General features: G+C 41.0%; 4 protein-coding genes across 9 annotated transcripts in view; 2 read left to right on the top strand and 2 right to left on the bottom strand.

The window, feature by feature from the left end:
* vamp4 (vesicle-associated membrane protein 4) overlaps positions 1–6,514 on the bottom strand; it is a 9,952-nt gene extending 3,438 nt beyond the window's left edge. The window contains exons 1-6 of one of the 4 annotated variants that reach the window (XM_005732214.2): positions 6,253–6,514; positions 5,424–5,561; positions 4,529–4,630; positions 1,778–1,824; positions 1,405–1,455; positions 392–492 (exon numbers count right to left, since the gene is read on the bottom strand). In XM_005732214.2, coding sequence (XP_005732271.1) covers positions 392–492; positions 1,405–1,455; positions 1,778–1,824; positions 4,529–4,630; positions 5,424–5,426 — 304 coding nt within the window. In that variant the 5' untranslated portion in view covers positions 5,427–5,561; positions 6,253–6,514. Of the gene's footprint in view, positions 1–391; positions 493–1,404; positions 1,456–1,777; positions 1,825–4,528; positions 4,631–5,423; positions 5,562–6,190 lie in introns of all 4 variants that reach the window. The other 3 variants (XM_005732215.2, XM_005732216.2, XM_005732217.2) reach the window with 3 other exon arrangements.
* A 1,190-nt stretch (positions 6,515–7,704) lies between these two features.
* On the top strand, positions 7,705–9,186 carry rangrf (RAN guanine nucleotide release factor). Of its 3 annotated transcripts, none has more exons than XM_005732219.1 (2): positions 7,705–7,763; positions 7,889–9,186. In XM_005732219.1, the coding sequence occupies exon 2, from the start codon at positions 7,902–7,904 to the stop codon at positions 8,481–8,483; it is 582 nt and encodes a 193-aa protein (XP_005732276.1). In that variant the 5' UTR covers positions 7,705–7,763; positions 7,889–7,901; the 3' UTR covers positions 8,484–9,186. The 3 variants fall into 3 exon arrangements, with proteins under 3 accessions (XP_005732276.1, XP_005732275.1, XP_005732277.1); XM_005732218.1 differs by having other exon boundaries at positions 7,718–7,784; XM_005732220.1 differs by having other exon boundaries at positions 7,734–7,771.
* Positions 9,187–12,093: 2,907 nt separating this feature from the next.
* Positions 12,094–14,598, bottom strand: itpa (inosine triphosphatase (nucleoside triphosphate pyrophosphatase)). Its single transcript, XM_005732221.1, has 8 exons — positions 14,489–14,598; positions 14,179–14,236; positions 14,024–14,088; positions 13,874–13,947; positions 13,751–13,782; positions 12,795–12,907; positions 12,638–12,714; positions 12,094–12,441 (listed from the first exon to the last, which is right to left on the bottom strand). Exons 1-8 carry the CDS (start codon positions 14,549–14,551, stop codon positions 12,306–12,308), a joined length of 618 nt encoding a protein of 205 aa, XP_005732278.1. The 5' UTR covers positions 14,552–14,598; the 3' UTR covers positions 12,094–12,305.
* Positions 14,599–14,687: 89 nt separating this feature from the next.
* mettl13 (methyltransferase 13, eEF1A lysine and N-terminal methyltransferase) lies at positions 14,688–19,258 on the top strand. The gene is made up of 9 exons (XM_005732222.1): positions 14,688–14,950; positions 16,231–16,503; positions 16,585–17,053; positions 17,141–17,340; positions 17,438–17,627; positions 17,868–18,032; positions 18,139–18,351; positions 18,463–18,594; positions 18,805–19,258. Exons 1-9 carry the CDS (start codon positions 14,798–14,800, stop codon positions 19,095–19,097), a joined length of 2,088 nt encoding a protein of 695 aa, XP_005732279.1. The 5' UTR covers positions 14,688–14,797; the 3' UTR covers positions 19,098–19,258.
* The last annotated feature ends 202 nt before the right edge of the window (positions 19,259–19,460 follow it).

The following is a 19,460-nucleotide window of genomic DNA, read 5'->3' on the forward strand; positions in this document are numbered from 1 at the left end:
GCACAGTAACACTTGGCTGTTTGTTTGACTTTGGACCTTCTTACCAGTTGAATACATCTGTTAAAAACTATTCTAAATTAGTCTCACACTGTAATGAGAGCTAACCACATGCTTGCATTACCGTTAAAGTTGAGGGCATTCAACTTTAAGGTTGTTTGCATGCTACGAATGTCCAAGCCTCATTAGTAAATGACTTTCTTCTAAATTCGATGCACATAGCATCAAATTTACTAAATACCTAGGTAACCCAAAATAAAATAAGTCTGTAGGGTCTTTCTGGAAACTAAACCTTAAAACAAACAATAATAATAATGGTATTTCCTGCCTTTCATGCTTGAGTAGTGCACACATGTCTGGTAAATATGCACACGCGGTGGCTGGTGTGTCTCACCTGACTTGTCCTGCAGGTCATCGAGTCGCTCGCCCCTCTCTATCACCTTGGAGATGTTCTCCTGCATCACGTCGATCACCTCGTCGACCTGCGACTGCACCCTGAGGACACAGAATCACAATGGTGGGACCGGTCTTATTTTGGTACAGTAAAAAGATTCTCTATGTCTGGCCTTGTCCAGCTGGCAGACAATGAAAAGCCTGACAGCCTCAGCGTGACCTGATCTGCACCTGTTAGGTATCTGCAGCATTAAGTTCAAATCCTTTATTTATACTACTCATAACTGAGTATGGCATGAGTAGTTCACATTACCCTTAGGTCACCCTTATTTTAGAGTAATACCACTTGGAGGCCTGCATGGTTAACAAGCGGAAAGAAGTTGGCAAAGAAACTCACGAGGGAGGAAAAGTAATGATATAAAACTGTGGAATTTCTCTCTATAACAACTGTCTGCTCTCACTCACAATCAAACTGACTGTTTCAAACAAAAGCTCTGCAGTAAATTATCAGACTTGGCTTTCAGCTTGATTGCATGCTGAAGGTAGTATACAGTCATAAGCCAGAGCAAAACAAACAAGAAAGAAAGACATAAAAGAAGTATGAGCTGCCATCATGACACATAAACAACTACAGTGACCACAGCGGTTAAGGTTCAAGAGCGCCGTGAATTTAACATTCGTCAAATGTGCAGCTATGGCATCTAGTTTCATATGCTCACAACAATAACAAACTATAAAGTATGAATGGAGTGTGGAGAAACGAGTCAGAGTGCGAGACGATCTAAACAATGACCTCCTCTGTTCTCTGTTAGTCTGCAGAGGGACTGAGACATCCTGAGAAGGTTACACAATAACCTGCACATGATGGGCTCTCTTACACAATCTGGTAATAACCAGCAGCTTTTGGTAAACATTACGAACCATAGTTACGTAACACCAATATCAAAACCAGTAATGGAAATACTACTCTGACCTCTGACTCTTTGTTGTAATGAGGTATGTGTTTGTACTTACTGCTTGATTTTGTCATTCTGAGGTCCAAACCTGGGTCCTGTTGGCCCTCTCCTGAAAAACAAGCATGGATGAAGTCAAATGTACAGACTACAAGCATGAATTGTGCTGATTAGTTAGTGTACTATGCTCTAACAATCAATATTATCAATATTACTCCCATAGACTGGCTACAACTTTAGACTGGCTATTAAACTTTCTCAATTTGGTGGTTGGTTGTTTTCTCCATGCTCTAAAACCTGGTCAGTATATGTCAGAAAAACATAACATCTTCACAACCTGATTCATCTGAGCAAATTAATGCTCTACTGTTTGAAATGCAACTTAATTTTAAATATCTAATGTATTATTATTAAATTAATTAACAAACACTCACAGAAAGAAGTCTTCCTCCTCATCAGAGTCCTCCTCCAACAAATTCCTCTGTAAAAGAGAAAAAGGTCAGAGGTCACAGAAGTTGGGACTATTTCCTGCCTGATATCTACTTTGGATAAGGAGGGACTTGGTCAGAGCGCTAGTCTATAACCAATATTAAAGCCTGAGCAGATTGCTGAGGAGTAGTCCTGGTGACGAGAACTCAAGAAACTGGATGCACTTTATTCACCAAAAGGCCACAATGCTGCTTTAGGGATCAATGACAGTCTTTGACTTACTATCCTTCGAAGGTCAATACAGTGAATACAACATTAGCCCAGTGCATCGATCAGCCAAAACATTAAAACCACTAACAGATTGTCTAAATACAGTCAAACTGATCAGCTTGTTAAAAAGCTGTTGTTTGCTAGGAAACCTTGGGTCCTGGCAATTAATCAACATGTTACTTTCACACCTGAACACCCTGCCTAAACACTGATGCCAAAACAGCGCAACCCCATAGCAGCCCACTGCAGGATAATAATCCCCAGCACACTGCAAGAAAATCACCCAGGAATACAACAACAGCTGTTGTATGGTGGCTGAAAAGCAAAAAATTTAAAAAAAGCTGAATTTCTGCTGGCCAAAGCCCAATAAAAACTCCTTCATCTGTTCTAAGTAGAGGTTGTTAGTGACCACAAATAAGGGCATCACTAAAATAATGCATAATAATTGGAGGAACACATAACCAATATGTGTGTAAACACACTGCCTACCTACAAAGAGCTATGTGACTACTAAAACAGACACCCGATGTGTTTTCTTGTCTTATTTCTTGTCTTATTTCTAAAGACAGGCTCAATACAAACCCAAGCTTGTGTTGCATGACTGGCTGAATTCAGGCACACCATTAACTTTTCCCCAGATTTTGTTTTCCAGCCTGGTGCCTTGTTATTACTGGCCAGGTGGGCAGTCGTCACAGTGTGCAGCAATAAAAGTTCAAGTCTGTTGATCTAAGAATGTGATGTGTGAGAGCAGCCACTACATTACACAAGCACTGGAGTGAAATGGTTTCAGAGCAGGACGATCATTATGCTATATCACTACCCTCACCTATGGTCATGCTCTTTAGATAGTGACTAAAAGAATGAGAGTGTGAATTCAAGTGGCAGAAGTAAGCTTTCTCTCAAGGGTGGCTGGCCTCTTCTTTATATTCAAGAAGGGCTCGGAGTACAGACGCTACTCCTCCACATCAAAAGGAGCCAGTTGAAGTGGTTGGGATGCCTCCTGTGTGAGATTTTCCAGGCATGTCCTGCCCGAAGGAGGCCACAGGGTAGACCAGGGACACACTGAAGAGATTATATCTCTCAGATAGCCAGGGAATACCTTAGTGTTCCCCTGGATAAGATGGAGGACTAGGATAGGGAGAGGGAGGTTTGGGTGGCTCTGCTTAGGCTGCTACCCCAGCGAACCGGATAAGTGGAGGAAAATGGATGAATGGATGGACAATCAGTATGCTGAGAATCCAACATAAAAATTTACAGATCAGATAAAAAAGTAAAAAGAAAAGGATGGGACAAACTGTCTGGCATCTTACGGTGAATTACGCCACAATATCCCTGCAGTGACGACAAGTCTGAGCCACTGCTGGCTGTAATCAGGGCAAAAAGCACTCTGGTGTAAATTGTTAATTATAAAGAATAAGTGAGGACAGCTGCATTGAATTCTCACAGGAGAAGAGAACGAGTCTGTTTCTTATTGGACTGAAGGCAGGTGGACTTTATCCACTGCTACTAGATACTACACAAGAAAGGTAATCGATATTAAAACCCAACAGTGTGGAATTTTTATGAGAAAGATCAATTACATTTGAATTTCATTACCTTAGCAGTAACCAAGGTTAAAATCTCAATTCTTTCAGCCATGGCATTCACCTTCTAATAACTGCGGCGCCTATGGATGCACTGTAGTGTCAATTCTGCCAGTCAATGTCGAGCCAATACAATTTATTCTCCTGTAAATAACACGGCATCTGCAAAAAATCTGTGGGAATGGTGGCCATATGATCATAAAATGCTTTATAAGTTGAGGCACTAACAATCTCCTTCTGCACAAACGTCTTTCTTTCTTTCCATTTGAGACAGCAGACGTGAAGGAAACTGTTAGCAATTATTGTAAGACAGGAGGCCGGGCACTGAAGGAAAAGCATGGGAGGTTATTTTGTTATGCAAGCCTCCCGGTAAGCTTTGCTTTGATCTCAGCTCAGCACAACAACAAACAGGATGACACAGAGGAATGAACACAATAAAGAATAGGAGGGAGGACAGGGGAGGTGCAGGTGCGTGGGACGGGATGATCAACCTGATGAGGACCAGACATTTGGCCGTAGCAGTTTCTAAAGCTTCACCCCTTAAAAAAAAAGTCGCTTTGGTTCTCTCCCCTTATTTTTGTTGTTTTTCCATTATGACTAATCTGACAAATAAACTTGGAAAAATCTACATCTGATACAGGGCTTTTTCCTCGCTCAGGATGGGCTCAATCAGTCAATCCACAGTAAAAGTAATGTGTTACCCTATGAGATTGAAGTCCGGCATGTCCAATACCCTCTTGCCTAACATCTGAAGGAACAGGCTCAATCTCTCTCCAACCATGAATGGTATAAGTGGTTAAGAAAATATACTACATGCCCTACTTTACTTCTCTAACTGCAGATGCAATTTGTTGCAAACCCAAATGCCAAGCACCAGCTCGTTCATGTCTATTTGTGTCTCACCCTCTCGCTGCGAATGGATCCCGTGACCTCATCGTCGTTGAGGTGTCGTTTAAACTTCGGTGGCATGTTGTCTTCAGGCTGCTCCTCCCGGTCTGGCTCCCTCTGTAGGGCAGGAGAAGAAAAATCATCAATGAAGCTTTACCACACTGTGGGAGAACTTAAAACAGAGTTAGATACCTGAATTGAGAAGATTCCAGTATTGGTAAGAGGAAAGGAGTTACAGACATAACCACATGCAGAGTTTACAAACATACTGAGAATCTAAACATTATAAATGACTAAATGTGAATTCACAGTTCAGCAATACAACTCTATTTGTTTGTTTAGCTACTTTATTTCACTCTTATTGTTCTGGATATATTGAGCCACTTTAATGCAAGACATCTGTATTCTATTTTATTCACCTGAGCTATTTTACTTTACATAGCCTGTTTAGTGTATCAGGTTTAGGACTCTCAAGAGTGTAGCTCAAGATAACTGATTATTGCAGTCCCCAAAGTAATTGGATGTGATGTTGGATCAGATATTGAGTTTCCAGCTTCTCATATACAAGAAACATAATATTTTTTTAAAACAGTCCAAAAACAGATATCTTATTTTCTGTTTTAAATCCAAATCCTTCTGGTGGAGCAGGTGTTGAGTCTCACTAGATATGAAAGGAAATGTCATCATTGCTCTCCATGTAACACGGAAATGGAAAACATGCTGTTCTTCCAATTATGCACCCTGGAGTCTGTGTTTGGGTGTTTCATGCTCCAAAGAGCGAGACAAAACACACACAGATGCCTCATTAAAGGGCCTCTGTGACACTGAACTAAACAACATGTGACCCTCAGTGGTAATATAATCACAAACACACACAGAACCTCTGCTAACCCAACAATACAACTTATACCATTGAATCCAGCTAGTTCTGACACAGTGGCTTTCTCAGATTCTTTTTCTGGCACTGCAGCTGGAAAACTGGGCCTTTCAGCGGTCAGGAGAGGAGAAGAGCTTTCCAGTAAACAGAGAAGAGAGGCAGGGGACAGATCTGAAGCAGGAATAGTGTGAAGAGAAAGAAGCCAGAGTTACATCTATGTAACATGTTAAGGCTCAGGCAGGAAAGCAGGATGAGTCAATTTTAAAAAAACAGAAAAACAGAAAGAAAAGCAGTAATTTATTACATAAAGGAAAGGCTTGATTTCAAATTGGAACAAAAGACCTGTGGAAATTGCTTAATGTTGGCTGTTGATTATTAATGACCCTAATCAATTCATTGATTGCAACTTTACGCAAACAGAAGAAGAATGAAAAATCAACCCCACAATCAATTTCTATCAAGGGAGGAATACCAGATGAGTAAACCTTGGCTTGGGGTTAGGGGTTAACCCTTAGCTTGGCCGATTTCCCCCTTTTTTCTATTACATGTAAAGTAATAGCTTTAAGGGTCCCTCAGTTTAGCAAAGGAGTAAAACTGAACACTCAAGCTCACAATCTCATAAGCTAATTAACATTATATCACAGCCGTCAACAACTTTAGCAGGTCGAGCTATTTAACAGCCTAAATCTTAGCAAATAATATTCCTGTCAACCTAATTAACAATGAAGCTTCAACTCCACAATACGAAAAACAATTTAAAAGCTACTATAGTTTAGTTACACTCTTCTTTATTATTTTACCTGTATGAAACAGGCCGCTTAGCTACCAAGCTAAGCTAAGCTAAGGATGCTAACGCGGCTACCTGCTGTTTTCCACAGGATCCGCCGCTCGCTCGAAGCAGGTAAACTCCTCCACACAGAAACTCAGAAATTAACACGAAGGCTTAATGCGACTTTACGGATCTGTTTGATTCATCGCAAATGCTATCAATGACCATGAAACACGATGATCATTGTGGATGTCAGCTCTCCTCTTCCTATCTTTGCTCGGTCTGAATCAGCTGACCAGGAAATCAACACAAACAGCTGGTGGAGGAGGAGGAGAGAATGCCGCAGATGTTTGACGGCCTGCGGAAAATGTTTTACCTTACGTTCTTTTGAGAGTGAGTGAATAGTGGAATTGTACAGCGCTTTGAGAGCCCCGAAAAGCGCTATATAAATGCAATCCATTATTATTTTATGCAGTAAATATTCCACTTCTACACAGAAAGTTCAAATGGGATCAAAGTGATATATTTTTGGAAAGAAGAAAAATCTGGTCTCTTCAAAGAAACAAATAATTTTACCAATGTATTTATGGTGCCTTTACCTTATTTATTGCAAACAATCACCAGTGCTGAGACAGAGAATTGTGCCAAGGGTATTACCACTTGTTTCTTCAAATAAATACGATAAAATAAGTTTTAGCTGATCTATAAATAGACAGATTCTTCCGCTCTTTCTGTACATGCTTTCTTCCTTGTTACATTTGGGTTGCTTAAAAATGTTGAGCTGATAACACTGACAACTTCACATTTTCAAACAAAAAATACGTTATTTTTACTCACAAAGGAAAAGACTGAGTCGTTTCTTTCCCACAAATCCAATTGAGACCAAACATAATTAATATACCCAACATCTTTTAAAGGTACAATCCACCCTCCCAAAAAAAGATGAAAAAAAAGTTGAATCCGTATCCAAGGTGTAATTTATCACATAAAGGCAAAGTCTGATTTCAAATTGGAACAAAAGACCTGTGGAAACTGCATAGTTATGGCTGCTGATTATTAATGAACCTAATCAATTCATGCAACAAAAAAATTAATGTAAATCAATTTATCCATCTTTTTACCTCGTTAAGGGAGTCTTTTGTTTATTTGTGTCATTTGTCATTTGTGTCATTTCCAGGTCATTTGAAAGAAAGTTGAATCTGGCTATGAAACACAAAGCAGGACTGGGATCATATAAGTTTATACTTATCCTTTTAGCACAAAATTTGTGTTACTTTTATGCAGATGAATAATATATTGGGAACTTTGTTTTGTTGAACGTCCATGTACGTCATTTGGACATTCAGCATTTAAATGTTCGAATTAAACCTACTTATATCTTTCTTTCTTTTTTCTTTTTTTTTTGCTATGTATGTTATGAGCTTTAAAACAAAATCAGAAATTTTAGATTTTTATTTTTTAAGTTTATTCTGCGAAATCGTCTCTGTCGAGGTCTGCCACACCTGTAGGTGGCAGCAGCGTGTTTGTTATAATGGCAAAAAAAGCCACACGCGCAAGAAGAAGATTAAGTTTTCACCGGAACCACATTGAGCGTGCAGTGGGAGGTGAGTTGGTGAGCTGCAGATGTGCGTTTATAAGCTTCTTTTTTTTCCTTTACAATTTTTGTTAAGTAGGTGGTGTTTATATGGGTGGAGACGGTCTCACCTGTGGTGTTTCTTTCTGTTTACAGGCTTCACAGAGAAATGCAGAGTGCAGCAGGCAGCGCTAACGAGGCTCATCCTCTGTTTGGAGGAGCCCTGTCAGCTGTGATCCCTCACAGCGCCACAGACATCAGCGAGCTGAGGGAAATCCCGGACAACCAGGAGGTGTTTGCCCACGCCCACACAGACCAGAGCCTGATCGTCGAGTTGGTGGAGTACCAGGGTCAGGTGGCTGACCAGGATGCAGCCAGGTACCACTTTGAGGACATCGCGGGTAGCAACAAAGCTTTGGAGCCGGGGGCTTTTGAAGTGACCAGTGTTGTGGCTCTGCCCAAATCTGAGCTGTCCCTGTCAGAGTGCAGCACTGCGTGGATGCTGTCTGGGACTCAGTGCGTCTCTAAGTTCAATGAAGAAGCAAGGAATTCAGTGACCATCCACTTGGGCCTGTTCCGTCTGCCGCAGTTCTCCACAGATGTCCTCATAACATTTAATGACCCGCAGAGTATCAGCCCTGAGAGCAGCAGTGCCTGTGCAGTGGGGACACACCAACAGCCCTGGATGGTGAAGGACTTTCAGCACCTCGTACAGACTCTGACTCTGCATAACCCTGGGCTCTTCGGGTAGAGCAAGTCCACTTTTATGATGTGGTGTCTCTCGGTCTCTCTCCCTGGGGGACATTAACAACATTTTTAAAAGGCAGGCTGGTTATAGACTATATTTTTGAAATTCTGAGCTTATTCTGTTTGCATCAAATGTCACACAACACATCTCCACCGGTGGAATAGACCCTTTATTTAAAGCCACCTTCCCCCTATACCATAATGCAGTTGCTATCTTTTTAAAAAAAGTGCTATTATGGAGGGAAATGCTTTGTTGAATAACCTCATAGTTAAACTTTTTTAAATCTCTCAATCAGTTCAGTAGTTAATTACATATTTTAAGAATATTTTATGCATGGCGTCAATGCTATGGTCTGTTTTAGGGCTGAGATATAGTCAGATGTATGTTTTGATGCAAATAAAGTTTTCAGAGAGCAGCAGTCATGCTTCTTCCCTGAAACACAGGAGTCCCTGTTATGCTTTGTTCTATTTAAAAACTGAACTATTGTTTAGTTTTATTTAAAGTTCAAATGATTGGTATGTACCATGCCACTATATTCTGTAGTAAATCTCACATATTGGATTAATATGAGCAAGTTATCGTTCATTTGAAGACATTTCCTTTCCACGTAAAGGTACAGTTGGGTCTTGAAATGTTTACAAGGTGATAAAATTTCAAAATCAACTTTAATTTAAGGGCTGAAACAAAAACAATTAAATGTTGAAAAAATTAATGACTTTATTATACATGTCTGGAATTATTTGTCTCATTCTCTCTGTATTTTACTCTAAAACACTGCTGTTGTACTCAAGCATGTTTTATGCAGACTTATTTATTTTATTTATTGCCAGGTCTCTCTTGGAAATAAGATTTTTAATCTCAATGAGATTTTTTACCTGGATAAATAAAGGATTAATAATTTAAACTTTATTTATACAAGTAGTCCTATTGAGACTCAGTGTCTCATTTACAAGAGAGACCTGTTTCAGACAAGACACAAGTAAATTAGAAATGACTAACGAAGAGAAATACCTTATTCTTATGTATAAATTGCAGTCTTCCCCTTAGGACTACTTGATTTTAAGTTTGTAACATCCAGCTTCTGATATGCTCTTTATACTGGCTGTTTTTACAGTACAGTGGTGATAAAAGTAGTGCCAAAAGTCATTGTACAAGTCAGAAGGTTTTGGCTAAAATTAGATCCCAACATCTCTCTGGAGAAGTTAAAAACAGGAAAATATTCATGGAGCCCTCTGTGCCTCCACAGAGAGCTCCATGGTTTTGTCATAAACAGTGAAAACAGAGAGGAGCAGTCCCAGCAGGAATATGTATTAGGTCAACTGTTTCCATCATGCACACCAGTGGCCTCATGGTGGATTAATTCATTAGTCTGAACCCTAAAAGCCCTTGGAGACACTTCATTCAAGAGTGAGTTTGGTGAAACCAAATTTATAGAGTGGAATATGGCCTCTATTAAGTGTCCTTCTGCAGTCAGATTTTTTTTTAGATTTCAGCATTGTAAGTCATGTGGTGTATAATCAAAGCCTTTTCCAGGTACACGTGTTATTGTAGGAAGAAAAAAATATTTTTAACTTGAATCTGCTGTTAAATAAAACTTGTCACAGCAGGAGAATTCAGGTGAGTCGTGCATAACAAATAAAAATGAAGTAAAGTCTGTCTCCCCAGTGCCACATCAAGCCCTCCCTCTCCTCTGGCACAACCACGACTGATTAAGAATCTCGTAAAGTCAGGCGTCCTTTCCTCTCAGTGATCCCTAAGCAGCACATTCCTTCTTTAACCAAAGCATACTCTCTTATTAGAACAGCAAGTTTCCTTGAATAAGCATTGTGTTGGTTCTGTTTGTAATAAAGAATGAAAACATCCTGTGTTTCCCCATGAGGGCTTTGGGGAAAGGTATTTGATTTGCAGGTCATGTCAGGAGACGCTTTTCCAGCTACCATGGGCTTTCAGTGCCTGGAAAAAAGCCTACTACTGACGGGCTCCTGGGCAAGTTCTATAGTCTCCAGGTTTTTGGCTTGCAATGCTTGTCGTATGCACATGAGTGAGAGTCAGTTTCAAACAAAAGAACCATTGTCTGTTTCTACCATGGTAAAGGAAATTGAAATATAAGAAATATAGTCACAAATTTTAAAAAAAGAATAGATATATGTAAATGGCAAATGGCGCTTTACACAATCAGTCATCCACCCATTCACACACTGGTGATGGCAAGCTACATTGTAGCCACAGCTGCCCTGGGGCGCACTGACAGAGGCGAGGCTGCCGGACACTTTTCTTCCAACTCTTGAGCCACGAGATATATATATATATGTATATATATATATTTTTTTCTTTTATTTATTTATTTTCCTATTCCAGAAATCAGTATCTGGATTACAACATTTTTTTAAAACTCTGTCCAAAAACTTTAAATCTGAATGGCTTTTTAAGAAAACTCAGAAACTTTGGCATTATTAATCTCTATAGTTTGGATGGTACCAGGAGTAGAACTCTTTTTCTTGGAAACAGATTTTTTAAGTGCTGCAGACACTCTTTAGTACAAAAAAGGCAAGAAAAAATGAGCTGCAAGTAGTACTAAAGTAAGTAAAGTGGAGTGAATGAAATATATTGTGAGATTTCTACATATGACGCTGAAGACACTTAGAAATCTACATAAATAGACCCCAGGGACGACATAACACATTATCAACCAAAAACTGTATCATATTAAAATCATGAATATTGTTCCTGTTAGTAGGCTTGGACAGTGTATTGAAATTTAGGTATCATGCCCTTATCATACCTTTCAAATGATCCAACATTCACACAGACAGTGGGGCTTTGATTAATGCTTCAGCACTTACAGTAATTGTTTTGTCTTTTACCTCTAGTAACCTGAAGCCTGGCAGGCAGACTTCGTATTCTGGGAAAAACTGGTAATGTTTCCTGACGAGAACAAAACAGCTCCCATGTTCTTTTTTTGTTTTTGCAACTTGTTATTTCAACTCCCAAATCAGAGTCAGAGGTCTAGGGAAACAGGGTGGTCGGTCCGGTGTTTGCACTTTTATTTCTGAAACTGTTACTTTTACTGATTATCAATGTTATTAACTAGATGGGAAAATTTTACAGTGTGCAGTGCTTCATGTAGGAAAGATAAGTGAGAACAATACACAACTGATTCAAGTGATTGAAGTGATTAAACAGTTGGTAACAGTAGAAGTAGACACATGCTTCTACTGCTGTGGAAGCATGCATCACTGATTCAATACATGTGGGAGATATTAGTCACAGGTGTATGCATAGTTCCTGCTTGGAGGCTTTCACTTCATGGGTCATTTATAACCCAAGATTCTTTGTTATCACTGTGGTGTTTGTACTGAACACCCCGCTCTCCCTTTCAGGGACCCTCCCCTCTCTGGACTCTAGCCCTGTGCTTCCCTCCCCAAATCCAGGAGCCAGTCTCAGCCACAGAGGAGTCTGCTGCTCTCATCAGGACCCTGGAGCTCTTGTTTTTTATGAATTATACTCTTCCTCAGTCTATCTCTGTCAGTCCTTGGAAGCAAAAACTCAGAAGGTTGTCTCAGAGTATCCAAGAGGTAATATTCAAAGAGAAATGTTCACATGGACTATTGCATTTGTTCAAAAACATTTATTAAAAAATAAGAGAAAACAGATATTACGCAGCACTTTGCCCGCTTAAGAGACTACGGGTATGCATCAAAAATGTTTTATCTTTTGTATTTTTCTGGGCTAACAAACAGTGTCTTACTAAGGAATATTTTCTCCCTTTATATTTGATGCATAATACTGCAACTTCAAAGCCTGAAGTTGGAGCAAAAGTTATCTTTAGTCTTCCTCCTTTTTCTTCTTCTTGGTCTGTGGTGAGGTATTGTTGGTTTGCGAGAAATACTCAGACATGGCAGCAAGCGCCCGGTACCGGTGGGAGATTGAATTCTTAACTTCTTTGGGCAGTTCAGCATAGCTGCAGAGAAGTGAGAAGAAATTAGTAGTGAAAATTATTATTTGATACAAATGTTAAATAATAACAGTAATACTTCATCCCAAGTGCACCGCATGAAGCAAAAAGGATTTTGTATGGTTGATAATGCAGAGGCAGTGTGTTAACCTCTGGCTCCCCTTGTTGGTCGAAAGGGGGAAATGCAAATTGTTTTGCTTACGTTTTGTCATATCCATCTGGCTGGAAACAAGGATCCCAGCCAAAGTCTCGAGGCCCTCTGGGTTCTACAATGCACCCCTGAAAATACCACAGGAGTCAATTCAAAATACACGCACAAAAGCACAAACACCAGGACAGATTTACAGAGACAGACTGACCTCTGTTTTCCCTCTGAAGAGCTGAATGGGTTCATCTTTCCCAGCAGAGTACGCAAAAGTGCAGAGAGCCCATGCAGATTTATCCTCAAATCCAGCTAGAAGTTTGTACAAACCTAAAACGTATTTTAAAAATAATAATTTAAAGAAAAAAAACAAAAAAAAACAAAAACAAAACACAACACCCCTCAAAAGTCAAGACTAGTTTTTCTAAAGAAGCTCTGCATAATACCAGAATGTTGATTTGGTTTATGTGAAGTGACCGTGCGACTTCTTCAGTATCAACTGACTGCAGGTTTATAAACAGATTGTAAAATGTAACTATTAAGGTGCTTGCATAAGAATGAGCCACATGATCAGTTGATGACTGCTGATATGCAAATATGAATGGCCATGAGTACTACTAACAAAGAACTGGGGAATGGCTCCAATCACGGCATTGTAAGATGGTAGGAGATGTACTTTTAGAACTGAGGAAGGGGGCCTCTATTTTTATATCAATGCCCTCCTCGCTCAAACCTTCATTCTTTCCTGTCCAGAATCTGCACATCTTCATCAAAAGATTGGCCTCTGGCTTGTAAGTGTAGACTGCCAAGTTCTGGCCTGTTCAGGTAACACTTCCGTGCAACTAGCCATCAGTTCTTTGGTTTTTCTGAAGAAAATTCTTTTTCAATGAATGAATGAAGTGAAAAAAAATTCTAATTGGCATATCTGGTCACGTGAGTCATTGTTAAGCAATGGTGCTGATCTTTATGCAACCGTACTGTCTATAAGGTTTGGGAGCCTGCAGTGAAGTCATCTGGATAAGGGATGACAGGTTTCTCCAATTGAAAGCAATCTGCTCAAATGAACTGAATCAACTTTCTGGGATTTCCTAACTTGATTATCAAGCACTCATCAAGCTCTGAATACGTTTGTTTAAACAACACATTCTAGATAGCATTTACTTCATTACTTACCTTCTGGTTTGAGTTTTTCCAGGAACCATTTACTATGGAAACAAATATTTGTTTTAAAATTGACGCTCACTATCACTATGTAAGATGATACCATTGAATACATACTTTAGATAGTTGACTTACATGTAAGGACCAGGTAATCCCCCCAAAGCTCTGAAACATAGACAGGTGTCCTCTACTATGACTGGTCCATCAATCTGAATTGGGGGGGGCGGGGGTGTTAAGGCACTGTCTTTAATTAATACGTGATATGGCAGTGGTATTACATTGTACCTGTCGTGCAGCCTCCTTACACTTCTGTATGGAGATCTCATCTGGCTCTCCCTGGTATTCAGGCACTGCATAAAGAAAATTTTGCAAAAGCAATGACCACATAATTTTAATGTATTTATTTTTCTTTAGCCGGTGGTGTTACTTTTGATACTCACAGTCGATCTTTTTCGCCACTAGTTTGTAGGGAAACTTGTCGCCCAGTATCTGAATGACCTGATGGATCACAAACAAGCAGACGAAGCATAAATCTTCATAAATCTTGTGAGGCCTTTTTGTGGCAAACGAAACAAGGGATTTCTGGATTAAGTTACTGCTCCAGTCTCAATCTCACTTTAACTAGCTAGCTCAACATGCAGCATGAAAAGGACCGTTAAATGAACACATATTCTTCCTGGAACGGATTAGAAAGGCCACTCCGACCGTAAACATACAATCCATCTCAGGTATGAAGTATTTGTTTCTTACTTCTTCAAGTTTTTTTGCGTTCCCTGTCACGAAAACCACAGACCTTCCAGCGGGTACCGCCATGATGAATTGAACCCGGATGACTAACAACAGCGAACCGAGCACTTCCACATATGCAGCGACCAATAACAGCAACTCTGAAAGCCTCAGCCAATCATCGTTAAATCTGTAGGGGCACTCCACCAATCAGCAAGCGGTACTGGAAGCAATGTTGTCCGGGTGGAAATCAGAGCCAAGTGCCATGTGTAGAAGTGGCTGTAGGTAAAGTTACGGTAAAATCTGCAACGTTTTGAACCATCACAGACGACCATGAGTCTTTTACCTCGCACCGCCGAGGAGTTCAGCTCTGCTGAGTACTGGGAGAAGTTTTTTAAGAAGAGAGGGGAGAAGGCTTTTGAATGGTATGGAGACTACAACAAACTGTGCGGTGTGCTGCACAAATACATCAAAGTCCAAGATAAGGTAAATTGGGTGACGAAGGGGTTTGGCGAAACACTCACTGTTTCTTTTAATACTGCATTAAGAAATTTAGTTTGCCACATGATTTCAAGAGCAACAGTGATATGCAGAGCTGCAGTAACTACAGAGAGCTGATGTGCCAGATCATCAAGATTGAGGAGAGAACTGATGATCAGCAAGCAACAGTATGCCTTTATAAAGAGAAAGAACACTACAGAGGCAATGTTTGTTTTGAGTGTTTTAATGGAGAAATATAGAGAAGGTCTGAAGGAGTAGCACTGTGCTTTAGAGAAAGCATATGATAGGGAGTCAAGAAAGTAACTGTGGTACTATGTGAGGAAGTCAGGAGAAGTATGGTAGGGTAATGCAGACATATATGAGGTGTCCGGTAGGGGTGACAGATTGGTTGAAGGTGGGGGTGGGATTACATCGGGGATCTGTTTTGAGCCCCTTCTTGTTTGCTGTGGTGATGAATAGATTGACCGTTGATGTCGGGCAGGAATTTCTGCAGATGACAGACAGATACATGACCTGTGGTGAGAGTAGGGATGCAGACGGGAGGGAGCCTTGAGAGATCCAGTATTCTCTGGATAGAAGCCCAATGAAAGTCAGTGAAACGAGACAGAATACATGTTTGTGAGTGAGAGGGAGATAGGTATAAAGAGGAAGAGGCGTAAAGGTTGCAAGTTTAAAAAGTTGGGGGCAATGAACAGTGCACAAGAGAGATGAAGTGGGGTGGAGAATTTTCAGGGTAATTTCTAACAGAATTATGAAAGCAAGAATGAAAGTGAAGGTTTACAAGATAGGACTGAGACCTGCTATGATGTATATTCTGAAGACAGTGGCGCTAACAAAAAGATAGGAGGCCGAGCTGGAGGCAGAAGAGTTGAGTGTATCAGAGGAAAAACGCAGGTCAAGCAGTTTGGAGACAAAGTCAGAGAAGCAAGGACGGGTTTGGACCTTTACAGAGAAGAGATGGTGGATATATTGGACAAAGAATGCTGAATATGAAGCTGTCAGGCAGGAAGAAAAGAGAAAGACCTCAGAGAAGGTTCATGGATGTAGTGAAAGTGGACATAGGAGGATGTGAGGGACTGGATGAGATGGAAGCAGGTCATCTGCTCTGATGACACCTAAATAGGAAAGCTGAGCAAAGAAGAAAAGTTTACCAAATCATCCACCTCCTGAAATGTTTATATACTTGGGTGTTGCTAACACTGATTGTGCCTTGGTATATTTCTTGCCTTGATAAGTGACCGCTAGGCTTTATTTCTGTCCTTCAGGTGCTGGTGGTTGGTTGTGGTAACTCTGAGCTGAGTGAACAGATGTATGATGTTGGCTACAAGCATCTGACCAATATAGACATTAGTGAGACTGTGGTCAACAACATGAACCAGCGAAATGCTGAGCGCAGGCCAGGCCTTACCTTCCATCAGGTGGATGCTACTAAAACTCCATATGAGGATGCAAGCTATCAGGCTGCTCTGGACAAGGGCACCTTAGATGCTATGGCATCTGAAGAAGAAGGAGCTTTGGCCAGGAACATGCTCACAGAGGTGAGAAGCAGGTTGATCAGGCTGTGCATCATCAATATACACCTCTGCATGAACTTCACTGTATTTTTCTTGTGTTTCCAGGTGGGTCGTGTGCTAAGTGTCGGGGGTCGTTATGTCTGTGTGACACTGGCTCAGGAGAGCGTGATCAAGTTGGCTGTGGAGCATTTTGTTCAGCTCGGCTGGGCAGTGAGGCTCCACTGCCTGCAGGAAGAAAACAGGACAGAGGAAGACTCGTTTGCTCTGCCTGTTTTTGTTCTGGTTTGCACCAAGTTCCGTCAGCCTATGCCCACACCCATTCTTGAGATGTGCCTCGGAGAGGATGGAGCCCCTGGTCGTCACACGCATGTTTCTGAACTGTTGTCAGCTGTGAGGGAGCATCAGGCTTACTCCGTCTTGAGAAAGAGGCTCCGGACGAACACTGATGCCAACTCAAACCTCTCGCTCACGCTCTGCCAGGCAAAGACCGGCCTTCCCAGATACACTCTTACAATACAAGATTCTCCACCAGGTGCTAAGGTTCCAAGAGCAAACCAGTTTGCTATATTTATCGGTGAGCCCAGGCTTCAATTCATCAAGTTTCTGCCTTCTAATGGAACTGGGTGTATTTAGTCCTTTGATTTGTTGTTTGTTTTGTCAGTTCCTCAAGGGAGTGAGACAGCCTGGCTCTACAGCTCTGGTGAGGGGCGGAGGCAGCTAGCAGCCAGTGCTAACTTTCGGCGCTTGGTTATTGTATCAATGCACAGGAATCAGGAGTACACAGAGATGCAAGCTGTCCAGTCAGAACTCTCACCAGTGGTGATGGACCTGGCTCCCCCGGGTATGCCAGCCAACCACCAGGTAACCACTCATAAGCATCCCTTTTTAAAAACATGCTATGTAAAATATTAACAGTCTAAAGAAGCACTTTCCTTTGTGCTCTTTTCCCCGTTTTCAGGTGCCATTTCTGTCTGTGGGAGGTGACCTTGGCTGGCGAGAGGAGGTTAGCAGGGGAGTGAGTCAGCTGAGTGGGGAGTATTGCGTGGAGAATGTCAAAGGAGAGGACGGAGAACTGTATCGCCGACTTGTTTTCCTGTCTAATGCTGCCCTTGTCCAATCAGAGAGCCGTCTGGTCTCATCAAATACAGGTAATGTCTTGTACTTTCCTGATTTGTTTCACTTAATAATAAAGTATTTTTATGAATGGTCTTTTTACAAGTAAATAATTAACCTACTGAGCACAACCAATGATGCACAGACATACAGTATAGGGAGATTACCAGTTAATACCAGAATGCATGAAACTGAGCAAACCAAAACGCAAAAGGAAAAAACAGAAGATGTTGAAGTTGTACAGCTCTTAATTTTATTGTTTTGTATTTGGGCAGCGACAAGTCAGAAGAAAAAGAACAAAAGGAAGGCCAAGGCATCAGCAGCTCCAGTAGCATCTTCAACCTCCATGACTGTGGACAGTGGCTTCCTCTGCTGTGCTCACCATGAAGTCATGGTGGCTTGTCTTGCTATGCTTGGCGTGGGCATGCCACAGAACAAAGGTGTGTGTATGTAGGAAGAACCTATCATGTAATTCATGCATTTATCACTCTTCAGTTGCTCTAAAATATCACATTCAATTAAACTTCATTCCCTAATCCTTCCTAGACATCCCAGTGTCAGTGCTCCTGGTGGGGCTCGGTGGAGGAGGCCTTCCACAGTTTCTGCGGGACTTTATGCCCAATGTAACTATTGAAGTTGTGGAACTAGACCCAGTTGTGTTGGAGGTGGCTAAACAATGGTTCGGGTTTCAACCAGATGACCGTTTGACTGTCACTCTTGGGGATGGTCTGGAACGCATTTGTGCACTGGAAAAAGAAGGTCAGTGAGGGTGTGGATTACAGTGCAATTAAAAGTAATCCAGTGAATATAATGGTTCATCAGTATTAAAAATAAAGTATGTTTTGTTTTATTTTTTTTCCTTTTCTCTAGGTGGTCATTTGTTTGATGCCATCATGTTTGATGTAGACAATAAAGATAGCACTCTGGGTATGAGCTGTCCTCCTGCTGCCTTTGTAGAAACCCCAATCCTGCAGAAAGTCCGTAACTTGCTAACTCCCAGAGGTACAGAATCATTTTAAAATACTTTATCTCTTATGGTTAAATCTTTTTTGCTAAATTGATGTGACACTTGCAACCAAAATAAAATAGACTAATAAACAGCCATACTTTTATCAGTCTCAAACATGACATGTTACTTTTTGATACAAACAGTTTATCAAAGTTATGTGCTTAGTGTTCAAGTAATATCCTTTCTTTATCTCTCCCTGCCAGGTCTGTTCATACTGAACCTTGCATGTCGAGACCCAACCTTGAGGAAAAGCGTGCTTGAGCGTGTCAGCGGCGTGTTTCCCACCATCCTGTCTCGAAAGATCGAGGAAGAGATAAATGAAGTCCTTCTGTGCACTCGTGGTGAAAAGGAGACATCGGACGCCACCCACATTTTGCCATCCTTAAACCAGGCAGCCAAGAATCTGCAGAGTGCACTGTGCTCCAGCGGGACTGAACCCAGCCGTAGGCCGCATATAGACATTGCAGAGTTGCTAAAAGACTTGAGAATAGTGTGAAGCATGTTTGTGACCATGGAGGGCTGAGGTTAACCACGTGTCGGGACAGTGTTTGAGATTGTACGACAAACATATTAAAATATGGGAAAAAGTGCTTTGACTTTGCCATTCAGTACAATGTCATTTAAAGTGTACATGTGTAACATAAGCAGTCACAAATAAACGTTTTATCCTTTAAACTTAAGTAGTAGAGTGGTACTGAAACTATTTCCCAATGCTGTTAGATGTCATAGATGGGACTGCATTATTTCACCACTAAATGCCTTCACTTTCTCTTTTACTTGCCTGTTTTCCATTGCACTGCACAGTGCTGGTTCCCTGCTCTGGTGAAGAATGCAGCAGCGTTATTTACAGTAGATGAAT

The sequence above is a fragment of the Pundamilia nyererei genome, unplaced genomic scaffold (genome assembly GCF_000239375.1).
Source record: "Pundamilia nyererei isolate P.nyererei 1_Seehausen unplaced genomic scaffold, PunNye1.0 scaffold00046, whole genome shotgun sequence".
Lineage (NCBI taxonomy): Eukaryota > Metazoa > Chordata > Actinopteri > Cichliformes > Cichlidae > Pundamilia > Pundamilia nyererei.

Bases quoted from the DNA above. Each gene is read 5' to 3' on its own strand.
- itpa (XM_005732221.1), bottom strand. From the start codon at position 14,551: ATGGCGGTACCCGCTGGAAGGTCTGTGGTTTTCGTGACAGGGAACGCA. The intron at 13,948-14,023 runs GTACAATGTAAT...CCCCCAATTCAG, and splicing joins GTAAGGAGGCTGCACGACAG to ATTGATGGACCAGTCATAGT. The intron at 13,783-13,873 runs GTAAGTCAACTA...TTGTTTCCATAG, and splicing joins GGATTACCTGGTCCTTACAT to TAAATGGTTCCTGGAAAAAC.
- mettl13 (XM_005732222.1), top strand. From the start codon at position 14,798: ATGAGTCTTTTACCTCGCACCGCCGAGGAGTTCAGCTCTGCTGAGTAC. The intron at 14,951-16,230 runs GTAAATTGGGTG...TCTGTCCTTCAG, and splicing joins ACATCAAAGTCCAAGATAAG to GTGCTGGTGGTTGGTTGTGG. The intron at 18,595-18,804 runs GTACAGAATCAT...TCTCCCTGCCAG, and splicing joins TAACTTGCTAACTCCCAGAG to GTCTGTTCATACTGAACCTT.